This window comes from Trichomycterus rosablanca, chromosome 23 (genome assembly GCF_030014385.1).
Source record: "Trichomycterus rosablanca isolate fTriRos1 chromosome 23, fTriRos1.hap1, whole genome shotgun sequence".
Taxonomy (NCBI): Eukaryota; Metazoa; Chordata; class Actinopteri; order Siluriformes; family Trichomycteridae; genus Trichomycterus; species Trichomycterus rosablanca.
The window spans coordinates 11,623,318-11,634,754 of NC_086010.1; the positions used below are offsets into that span (position 1 = coordinate 11,623,318).

Sequence of the window (11,437 nt, forward strand, 5' to 3'; positions counted from 1 at the left end):
ACACCATTACACCACTTCTACCAGCCTGAACTGTTGACCCAAAGCTGGTTGGGTCCATATATTTATGATGTTATGACCCTACCAACCACAGTGTCTAATAATAGTTTAATTAGACAAAACTGCAATTTTCCAAACTCATTCCAAAGCATTCCAGTTTCAGTAAACCTATACCAACTGTAGCTTCAGGTTTCTGCAGGAAGTAGAGTTTTGAGTAGAGAGGCTGTCAACTGATTTAAAAAGTGTGGTTGAGTCAGAGCAACCCAACCCAACCTCATGGTTATGTAGGCTAATGATAATAAATACATTTAAAGCCTCCTAACACACACACACACACACACACACACACACACACACACACACACACACACACACACACACATGTGCATCTAATTTAAAGTACATAAACAAAAATGATGTTAAAATATTCACAAATGTATAGGTCTTATTTATTGATATTTGCTGTATTATTGAAAAATAATACACTAAGTATTTTGTTTTACATTATTCATGCAAACTTACCCGAAACCGCATCTGACACGTGCAGAGATGTCCCACATGGTGATGAACATGTAGTGCTGTGGGTCTTCCAAAAGCCTTGGACAAGTTGTTCGGATACATGATAACACTAGCAGATATTATATCACAACCTGACATCCCAACCCAGGCAAGGCAGTTTAATATCTGTTTGAAAGGTTGCCAAAATCGTCTCCATAAAAAAATCTGACATTTTTATTATTTTTTATTATTTTATTTATTAATTCATTTATTTTCTCAGGTGGCAATAGTAAATAATTATATTAATGAACTGCCTATAAATAAATATATAAATATATATAATACTCACTCACTCAATTTCTTAACCGCTTATCAAATCAGGGTTGCTTGCTGGAGCCTATCCAAGCTTTTCAATGGGCGCAAGGCACACAATAAAACCCTGGACGAGGCGCCAGTCCATCGCAGGGCAGAAACACATACACACACATACACACACCCATTCACCTATAGGGCAATTCAGTGTCTCCGAATTACCTGACTGCATGACCTACTCCCGGAGGAAACCCACGCAGACACAGGGAGAACATGCAAACTCCACACAGAAAGGACCGGACCGCTCCACCTGGGGATCGAACCCAGGACCTTCTTGCTGTGAGGCCACTGTGCTGCCCTATAAATATATATATAGATAGATAGATCTATACCGATCAGCCATAACATTGAAACCACCTCCTTGGTGGTTTATCAGCTCCACTTACCATATAGAAGCACTTTGTAGTTCTACCATTACTGACTGTAGTCCATCTGTTTCTCTGAATGCTTTGTTAGCCCCCTTTCACGCTGTTCTGCAATGGTCAGGACTCTCCCAGGACCACCACAGAGCAGGTATTATTTAGGTGGTGGATCATTCTCTGCACTGCAGTGACACTGACATGGTGGTGGTGTGTTAGTGTGTGTTGTGCTGGTATGAGTGGATAAGACACAGCAGCGCTGCTGGAGTTTTTAAACACCTCACTGTCACTGCTGGACTGAGAATAGTCCACCAACCAAAAACATCCAGCCAACAGCGCCCCGTGGACAGCATCCTGTGATCACTGATGAAGGTCTAGAAGATGACCAACTCAAACAGCAGCAATAGATGAGCGATCGTCTCTGACTTTACATCTACAAGGTGGACCAACTAGGTAGGAGTGTCTAATAGAGTGGACAGTGAGTGAGTGGACACAGTATTTAAAAACTCCAGCAGCGCTGCTGAGTCTGATCCACTCATACCAGCACAACACAGACTAACACACCACCACCATGTCAGTGTCACTGCAGTGCTGAGAATGATCCACCACCTAAATAATACCTGCACTGTGGTGGACCTGTGGGGGTCCTGACCATTGAAGAACAGGGTGAAAGTCTAAAAAGGTATGTAGAGAAATAGATGGACTACAGTCAGTAATTGTAGAACTATAAAGTGCTTCTCTATCCTCCTGACTACCAGAGAAAAAAATGTCTCCCAATTCTTTGTTTTTTAATTTCCCACATTGTTTGAAAGTCAGTAAGCATACTTAAAACATTTTTACTTTTAAAAATGTTTTTATATTAAAAATATAATGTGTCCACTACAGTGGACATCAGAACACGGTACATATGAAACTGAATCATAATTACTGTAAATAAATTCCAAAGAAAAGGCGGAGGATGTCATGACCACTGGCTTGTTTTTAAACCACTTGATGAAAGCATGTTCAGGACCTCTTCTGACGACCATCACAGATGCCACGCTTTCTTTCTTTTTCATGGCCTGATCCCCTATAGTGATGCACTCCTTTGTAATTCTGCTCTTCATGAGAGTTCCAGTACCTGTCAACCCTTTCTCCATCAGGGTGTCCAGGGGATTGAAAGTTGTAAAGAACCTTTCCAAAACAGGTGGGTTCCTCTGGGAACGGTCTCTGGCAAATGAAGGAGAGCTTGTTCTCCAATGCCCCATCCCTCTGTGACTCTTAAGGTGGTCTTACCCTGGTAAACCACAAAATCTAAGACCATGCCACTTGGTGTGGCCAAGATAAACACCTTCAATCCTGTAAGGTATGGTTTGGCATGTACATACTGGCGAATTGGGCAGCAACCAGTAAATGGAATCATTTGCTCATCAATGGACAATTTTCCTGTTTTAGGCTCTTTTAGACATCCTTGCCTCACTTTGTCCAGAAGAGACCTGACTTTCCATAAGAGGTCTGCTTTTGTCCTCACTGGAAATATCAAGGTTATTGACAATCTTTCTTAGGAATTCCTTAGTTTATAGAATCAATTTTTGGTCATGGATTCTACCACTATTTAAACTCTGTTAGAGGCCCAAAACATCTCAATATTTGGATACCCAAGACAGGCCATGTAGACTGAACTGCCAAAGAATATCTACAATTTTTTAGGATTGGTGTTTAGTGCTACTTTAGACACAAGGACTTCACATTGGTTTGTGCACATTTGACACACCATCATCAATGTACTGTTCAAAATAATTTATTGGGGTCCAGTTTTGGTGTGTTATGGCATTATTACTCTGTATAGGAATAGGAGGATTATTCAGTTGAGGGTTAAATTTTAAGAAAACAATAAAGGTAGAATATTATTTTCTCTCACTGTCATCTTTACAACGAATTAGTGGAATAAATCTTTTTGTGACTTAAATAATGTAAGTAAAAATGTATATGTGTAAATGTGAATGGTAATATAGTACCGTGAGAATACAAACTCAATGTGTACATTGTAGTCCTGACCCAGAGTGGACGGCAACTGGATGTGGACAGTTCTACTTGCTCTGACTTTTCTGCCTCTGTTTGTCCTATCTTCATTTTATCATCTGCCTCAAACACTGCACCTTGTTCTTCCTCATCAGACAACTCAATATCTGAGTTTTCATCAACAATCTGCAGTAAAATTCTCTGACAGTGAATCCCTTCCATTTCAGTTGAAAAAATTAAGAACAAAATTGAGGTAATCAATACAAATGTCCACTGTGGAGGACATTTTTTGAAAGCTCTCCTATCATGGTAAAATATAGTTTTATTACTTTAGAAAATGGTTTAAAGTGTTCTTCAGAGATTTATATAAAATTATACAACAACATTTTAAGACAAAATGTGCTCAATTATAATTATTAAACATTTACCATTCTTCTTTCCATAAAAGGTGCATTTTTTTTTTAAAGAGCAAGAGGCAGTTTCCCAAACCCCACCCCCATAAATTTGGTATAATTTAAAAGTTCTAAATGTCCTCTTTAGAGAACAAAAAGAGTTAGTCCAGTAGTATGCATGGTGTGGGTGATATTCAAGTTTAAATATGTCCTCTAGAAAGGACAAAGTTGAATTGCTGGTAGTCAGGAGGGTATGGTAAGTGGAGCTGATAAAATGGACAGTGAGTGTAGAAACATTTAACACCTTGCTAAAGCAGTATTTTACATTATGGTTGGTAAATAAAATAACACACAATGTGTTAGACAAACAATTGTTCAGTTTTTTTTATTTAAATGACTTACAATACAACAGTTTTTTCATTTTTCAAAAAACTGTAAAATTAATTAATAAAGAAATTAACACCTTACATAAGAGCTCAATTTATTTATACTGTACATATCACAAAACTTCTAGCTTTAATTGTGTTTGCAACAGTCGCTTTCTGAATTCAATTTATACTGTCAAGTACAAAAGTTATAATAATGCAAAAGCCTGATATTAAGTTACATTCAAGTCGAATTTTATCTTCACAGTTAATTTACAACACAACTGACAGACACAGCTGTTGATAATTATACAGTGTCCCATGTTTTATGTGTTTTAGTTAAAGCAGCTAACTAGTCCTGGTGGGTTGTGTGCGTCAAATTGTGCCGTCGGAGGTCACAGTTGCGTCGGAAGACTTTTTGGCAGCGTTCACATGAGTAGGGCTTGATGTCTGTATGGGTGAGAAGGTGAGTTTTCAGGTTACTTCTTTGATTAAAGGTTCTTCCACAAGTGGAGCATTTGTGAGGAGACTCCTGTTTAGATTTAAAGGAGGCAAATGATTAGTCCTTCAGACTTTTGTGGTTTGGTAGTTGTCCTACTTAAAACGTTTCTATTTTGGGCATTCAAAATACTTTGGATGGCATTTACGTGTTTTTAAATGAGACTTTTAGTGATCGTGTATTATGGAGCCCAGTGGCGTAACTACAGGGGGTGCAGGGGGGGCAGGTGCACTGGGGCCCATGGCAGGGGGGGCCCCCCACAACATGAACTCAACCACCCACCTCACTGCCCCCACACTGGCTGCACGTATTATGCATGTATTATGGCAAGCCAAACAGGAAATATATAGCAAACACTGATACATATGGAATGAAACTCGATATATTTGGAATGAAACTGATATATATGGAATGAAAACCAATGTATATATATATACAGTATATATAAAATGAAACTGATATATATAGAATGAAAACAGATATATTGGGAATGAAAACTGATATATATATATATATATATATATATATATATATATATATATATATTTATATATATATATATATATATATTTCCTGTTTGGCTTGCCATAATAAATATTATTATATATATTTATATATAACATTTGTTGAAGGGGCCCCAATTTTTTTTTTTTGCACTGGAGCCCATGAGCTCCTAGTTACGCCACTGAGCCCAGTACAATCACATGTTCATATAATTCAGGATAATAAAACATAACGGTATTAGAACGTCGCTGGTGTCTTACCTGGATATGCAAAGTTTTATGAACAGCTAACGTCCGTGACTGACAAAATCCTTTCCCACACTCCTGACATTTGAAAGGTTTTTCCTTGGAGTGAATATATCTGCGAGCACAGATACATGAAACACATTGAAGTCACCTCATTGACAAGGGAACTAGTGATTTACCCTACATATGATTTGGCAGGAATCAGTTACATATAGTTTCTATAGGCCTAAATTTCCAAAGATACTGAAGTTAGGACTACATTAAAGATTAGTTTGAAGCCTAACCCAGCAAACATACCTACATACATGGACACGACCTTAATACACAAGTTATTTTTAGCATTTGCAACGTTATACAGTATATATGTACTAAAATGTTACACTAAAACACTTTTAGGAAATATAACAATGTCTACTTAATGTCTAATAAACTTTAGTAGACCTACTGGCTATTAATTTTTTGACCTGCAATTTTCTAACAAGTTAAAAACAGGGTAGAAATACATGTTGATTATCCCTACAAGCTTATTCTATAAACAAATGGCTAAATACAGCAATGCCATAAGCACAATATATACTGGTGTGACACCGATGTAAAATGATTAATAACCATATTCCACTCGGCGTAATGTTATGATTCGACATTGTTCAAAAGTTATTGCATAATCTCCCCTTAAAAATAAATGCTGCTATACATGCAAAATACATACATTGCATTATTGCACCTTAATATGACTGCTGTTACTTTTTGCTGCCTTAATTTTATTTTATTTCTTTATTTTATTTGTATATAAAAAGTATATTTTAAAAGTTGTATTCTGTCCTATATACTCATAATTGATGTCTGGAGGACAAGCAAAGTAAGAATTTTCTTGTACAGTGTAACTGCTCTTTCTTCTGTGCACATTACAATAAAACTCTTAAATCTTGAATCTTCATATGGCAGAAATGTTTTAGAATGCCATGACCACCTCCACCACTACCGCCAATGTTTAATTTATGACTACGTCCATGAAATAAATTAATATAAAATATCACATTTTAAATAACTACTGCCAGTACTATACCATTATATATAGCTACCATTATTATAGTTAACTATAATGTACATTTGTATCCTTTAACCGATCTTCTTAAAAAAGCATTATGCTAGCCTATCTGAGTTTTAAAATATGGTAGGTGATTTTTCAGGTAATTTTATAGCTTTTGACTTACTTAAAATTAAAAACAAATAAATAGGCCTAAAATGTAAAGAGCATCCAGCTATCATTTTTATTAACTGGCTAAATTTATAGGTGCTCAATGAAAAACTAAATCTTCAAACTGTTCCAAACTGGTTCATGTTATTTGTTGGTTATACTGGAACAACGTTAATACATCTTTGTTAGGCCAATGTGGTTGTACGTTTGCTGGGAACTGCCTATAAAAAATATTAATGAAATAATAATAATAAAAAAATTATTAAATAAATAGATAAAATAAAAAATATTATCTCTTTAGTAAGTCAATGCAGCTATGACTAGGGCACTGAGAAATACATTTGAAATTACAGGGTAAATAGCCAATAAGTGTTCAAGGGGGTTAACTATCTGGCTATACATATAAAATGCATTATTAAATAAGAAGCGTTTGCCTTTCAGTCAGAACGGGTGCAACTGCTTTATGCCTTTACCTCATACCTGTATCTGTTTATTATAAATACTAATAAATTCGCAGTATTTATGCTTGTCTAGAGACTTGTTGGGTACTACAGACTATTTAAGCCAATCAAACAGATTTTTATTAGAATTTTATTTAGTCTTGAATTTGTAATTGTTTTCAAAACAAAGATTTATGAGTGTAATTTGTTGGTTATATATTGGAACAATGTTAATACATCTTTGTTAGGCCAATGTGGTTGTGCTTTTGCTGGGAACTACCTATAAAGAATAAAAAAATAATAAAATAAATAAATAAAACTCAGGTGCAACTGCTTTTATGCCTTTTACCTCCTACCTGTATCTGTTTATTATAGATACTAATAAATTGCTGGTCTAGAGACTTGTTGGGAGCTACAGATTATTCAAGCCAAACGAACACTTTTATTAGAATTGTATTTAGTCTTGAATTATTGAATTATATTAAGATTTATGAGTGTTATGTGTTGGTTATATATTGGAACAATGTAAATACATCTTTGTTAGACCACTATGGTTGTGCATTTGCTGGGAACTACCTAAAAAAAAATTGTTAAATAAATAAATAATAAAATAAATAAATAAAACAAAAAACTTCTCTCTTCAGTAAGTCAATGCAGCTCATAGCCTGGTTTGAAATTGCATAGAGTACATAGCCAATAAATGTTAAATGTGGTTACATGCATATTCAAAAAGAAAAGAAAATTAGATCACATTATTAAATAAGAAGCGTTTGCCTTTCAGTCAGAACTGCTTTTGTGTCTTTTACCTCATACCTGTATCTGTTTATTATAGATACTAATTAATACACAGTATTTATGCTAGTCTAGAGACTTGTTGGGTGCTACAGACTATTTAAGCCAGTCAAACAGACTTGAATTTTATTTAGTCTTGAATGATCAGAACACTGTAATTGTTTTTAAAACAAAGATTTTTGAGTCTAATGTGTTGGTTATATATTGGAACAATGTTAATAGATCTTTGTAAGGCCAATGTGGTTGTGCGTTTGTTGGGAACTGCCTATAAAGAATAAAAAAATAATAAAATAAATAAATAAAACTCGGGTGCAACTGCTTTATGCCTTTTACCTCCTACCTGTATCTGTTTATTATAGATACTAATAAATTTGCAGTATTTATGCTTGTCTAGAGACTTGTTGGGTGCTACAGACTATTCAAGCCAATCGAACACTTTTATTAGAATTTTATTTAGTCTTACATTATCAGAACATTGTAACATTGTAATTGTTTCAAAACAAAGATTTATGAGTGTAATGTGTTGGTTATATATTGGAACAACGTTAATACATCTATGTTAACCACTATGGTTGTGCGTTTGCTGGGAACTACCTATAAATAATAAATAATAATAATAATAATAATAATAATAATAATAAAATAAATAAATAAAACAAAAAACTTATCTCTTCAATAAGAAGTGTTTGCCTTTCAGTCAGAACTGCTTTTATGTCTTTTACCTCATACCTGTAGTTTAGAATTTTATTTAGTCTTGAATTTTCAGAACATTTTAATTGTTTTAAAGCAAATATATTTGGTTATATGGTTATATATTGGAACAATGTTAACACATTTTTGTTAGGCCAATGTGGTTGTGCTTTTGCTGGGAACTCCCTATACATAATTAAAATAATAATAAATAAATAAAATAAAATAAAATAATCTCTTCAGTAAGTCAATGCAGTTATGACTAGGTGGTATATCTCATACATACCGGTGGTCACGGAGGTGGTCTTGTCTTCTGAAAGCTTTATGGCAGATCTCACAGCTGTACGGTCTCTCATCTGTATGGGTGCGCTCATGGATCAGTAAGTTGTAGGACTTCGTGAACTGTCTTCCACAAAACTTGCAAATAAATTCCTTTTTAGTTTTGGATTGAAGCCTCCCTCGTGGGGTCTTTCTGTCCGGTGACAGTTTGTTTAAGTGTGAAAACGTGCCCCCAATACCCACTGTGAGAGTTAAGAAGTCGCCGCTCTTTGGGGGGTCCTTCTGTGTAGCTGCTTTCGCAAGATTGGCGAAATCAAATCTGGGTCTGTCCTTGTGCAGGGCTTGAATTTTATACGATACAGATTCTTGTTTCTGATGAAAAATATCGGCGAACGGTAATGAAGAAATAAAGAATCGCGGATCCTGAGCCGTGATGGTTGAATTGATCCCCTGCAGGTGAGGGTAACCTAAAGTCCAGTGGTTCATGTGCATCGTCTGTAGCGCGTTTAAACCGTAGAATCCCTGCAGGTGGTCAGCAGTGGAGGGGAAGGAATTTACTGCCCGCAGAAAAGCGTAGTTATCAACATGGATCGACGGGTGTAGAGGAATGGGAGCTGGTAGAGATTTACTCCCCATTTTCCACTCGATCTCTGTTCTGAATCTTCAAATATTTCTGTTAAAAAGGTGAAAATAATTAATATGACCTGGTAGGGGAGTTATATAATTTAATACAGTAGAATTAAATTGTATCACAGGTTACATAGTAACATGCAAGGGATTTTTTATTTTCAATACACTCACTATGTACCTTTATTATGCATGTTGTACTTAAAATGTATGAGTATTGTAAAATTCATTAAAATTCATTTAAATCTATCTATCTAACTATCTATCTATCTATCTGTCTGTCTGTCTGTCTGTCTGTCTGTCTATCTATCTATTTCCTGTAGCTGGGATAGGTTTTAATAATCATTTACAAAAAGTATCTGTTTGGCCAAATTTATGTACAAAGGTAAGTTTCAACTGCAAGTGTCATCATGTTTTTTTTTTAATTTAATATAAAACATACGTAAGTTTTTTTTTTCTAATGCCATGCCTACCTTAGGAACTTATTATTATTATTATTATTATTATTATTATTATTATATTATAATTATTATTATTATTATTGTTATTATTATTATCATCATCATTATCATTATTATTAATAATAATAATGTTATATTATCATTATATTATTATTATTATTATTATTGTCATTATTATTATTATATTCTCATTCTCATTCTCATTCTCATTATATTATATTATATTATATTATATTATATTATATTATATTATATTATATTATTATTATTATTATTATCATAATCACCAAATTTTGAGCTATGATGCCTTAAACGTAAAGGGCCAATTATACGCTAATACTTAGTTTGCCTAAATTAACCCTATACTTAGGGTTTACTCTATCTGTCTATCTATCTATCTATTTCCTGTAGCTGGGATAGGTTTTAATAATCATTTACAAAAAGTATCTGTTTGGCCAAATTTATGTACAAAGGTAAGTTGCAACTGCAAGTGTCATCATGTTTTTTTTTTTTTTTATTATAAAACATACGTAAGTGTTTTTTTTTCTAATGCCATGCCTACCTTAGGAACTTATTATTATTATTATTATTATTATTATTATTGTTATTATTATTATATTATCATTATTAATATTATTAATAATAATAATATATTATTATTATATTATTATTATTATATTATCATTATTATTATTATCATTATTATTATTAATAATATTATATTATTTTTATTATTATATTATTATTATTATTATTATTATTATTATATTATATTATTATCATTATCATTATCATTATCATAATTTTTTATTATATTATTATTATCATTATTATTATTATTATTATTATTATTATTATTATTATTATCATCATCATCACCAAATTTTGAGCTATGATGCCTTAAACATAAAGGGCCAATTATACGCTAATACTTAGTTTACCTAAATTAACCCTATAGTTAAGGCACAACAAACCTTAAAACTGACACCACTGACAACAAGGAGACACTGATAACATTTTAAAGAGGGTTGTTGATGTTGTTTACATAGTCTGGTTATAAAACGCAGCCCAAGTATTGCAGCACTGAGAAATACATTCAAATAGACTATTTATATGGATGCAGGAAGTTCTCATAGCCTGATCTGAAATTTGCATAGGGTAAATAGCCAATAATGGGTAAGGTGGTAAACTATTTGGTTATACATATATAATATAAAAATAAAATAAAATACACACGAGCTGTAGGTAAGCAGTTGATTAGGTTAAATTGTTAAATAAGAAATGTTTGCCTTTCAATGAGAATGGATGCAATGGACGTTCACGTGTAATCCAGTATTGGATTTCTTCATGACTTTTATGCCATTTATCTCCTTCCTGCATCTGTTTATTATATATACTAATTAATACACAGTATTTACGCTTATCTAGAGACTTGTTGGGTGCTACAGATTTAGGCCAATCGAACAGACTTGAATTTTATTTATTCTTGAATTATCAAAACATTGTAATTGTTTTAAAACAAAGATTTATGAGTCTTTGCCCTGTAAACATTTATTGGCCATTACAATGCAAATTACTCAAGTTCAATGTACTGAACGGCTGCCATAAATTTCCACAGTCTACATTATTGGGTCTAATAAAATCGTTGAAGGTTTACTTTAAAGTTATTAAATAGACTATTTTGTATTGCATTTCGTCAGGAAATGACCTCTTATAAA

At 33.4% G+C, this 11,437-nt stretch overlaps 1 protein-coding gene across 2 annotated transcripts; it reads right to left on the reverse strand.

The window, feature by feature from the left end:
* Positions 1-4,144: 4,144 nt before the first annotated feature.
* osr2 (odd-skipped related transciption factor 2) lies at positions 4,145-9,267 on the reverse strand. 2 transcript variants are annotated; one of them, XM_062985800.1, is made up of 3 exons: positions 8,639-9,267; positions 5,248-5,347; positions 4,145-4,434 (listed from the first exon to the last, which is right to left on the reverse strand). In XM_062985800.1, exons 1-3 carry the CDS (start codon positions 9,265-9,267, stop codon positions 4,360-4,362), a joined length of 804 nt encoding a protein of 267 aa, XP_062841870.1. In that variant the 3' UTR covers positions 4,145-4,359. The 2 variants fall into 2 exon arrangements, with proteins under 2 accessions (XP_062841870.1, XP_062841869.1); XM_062985799.1 differs by having other exon boundaries at positions 4,145-4,516.
* Positions 9,268-11,437: the final 2,170 nt, after the last annotated feature.

What these genes read in the sequence shown, in the direction of transcription:
- osr2 (XM_062985799.1), bottom strand. Translation starts at nt 9,267, where the DNA reads ATGGGGAGTAAATCTCTACCAGCTCCCATTCCTCTACACCCGTCGATC. An exon ending in GACCACCTCCGTGACCACCG is followed by an intron (nt 5,348 to 8,638) that starts GTATGTATGAGA and finishes CTGTGCTCGCAG; the next exon opens with ATATATTCACTCCAAGGAAA. An exon ending in ATAAAACTTTGCATATCCAG is followed by an intron (nt 4,517 to 5,247) that starts GTAAGACACCAG and finishes AAATCTAAACAG; the next exon opens with GAGTCTCCTCACAAATGCTC.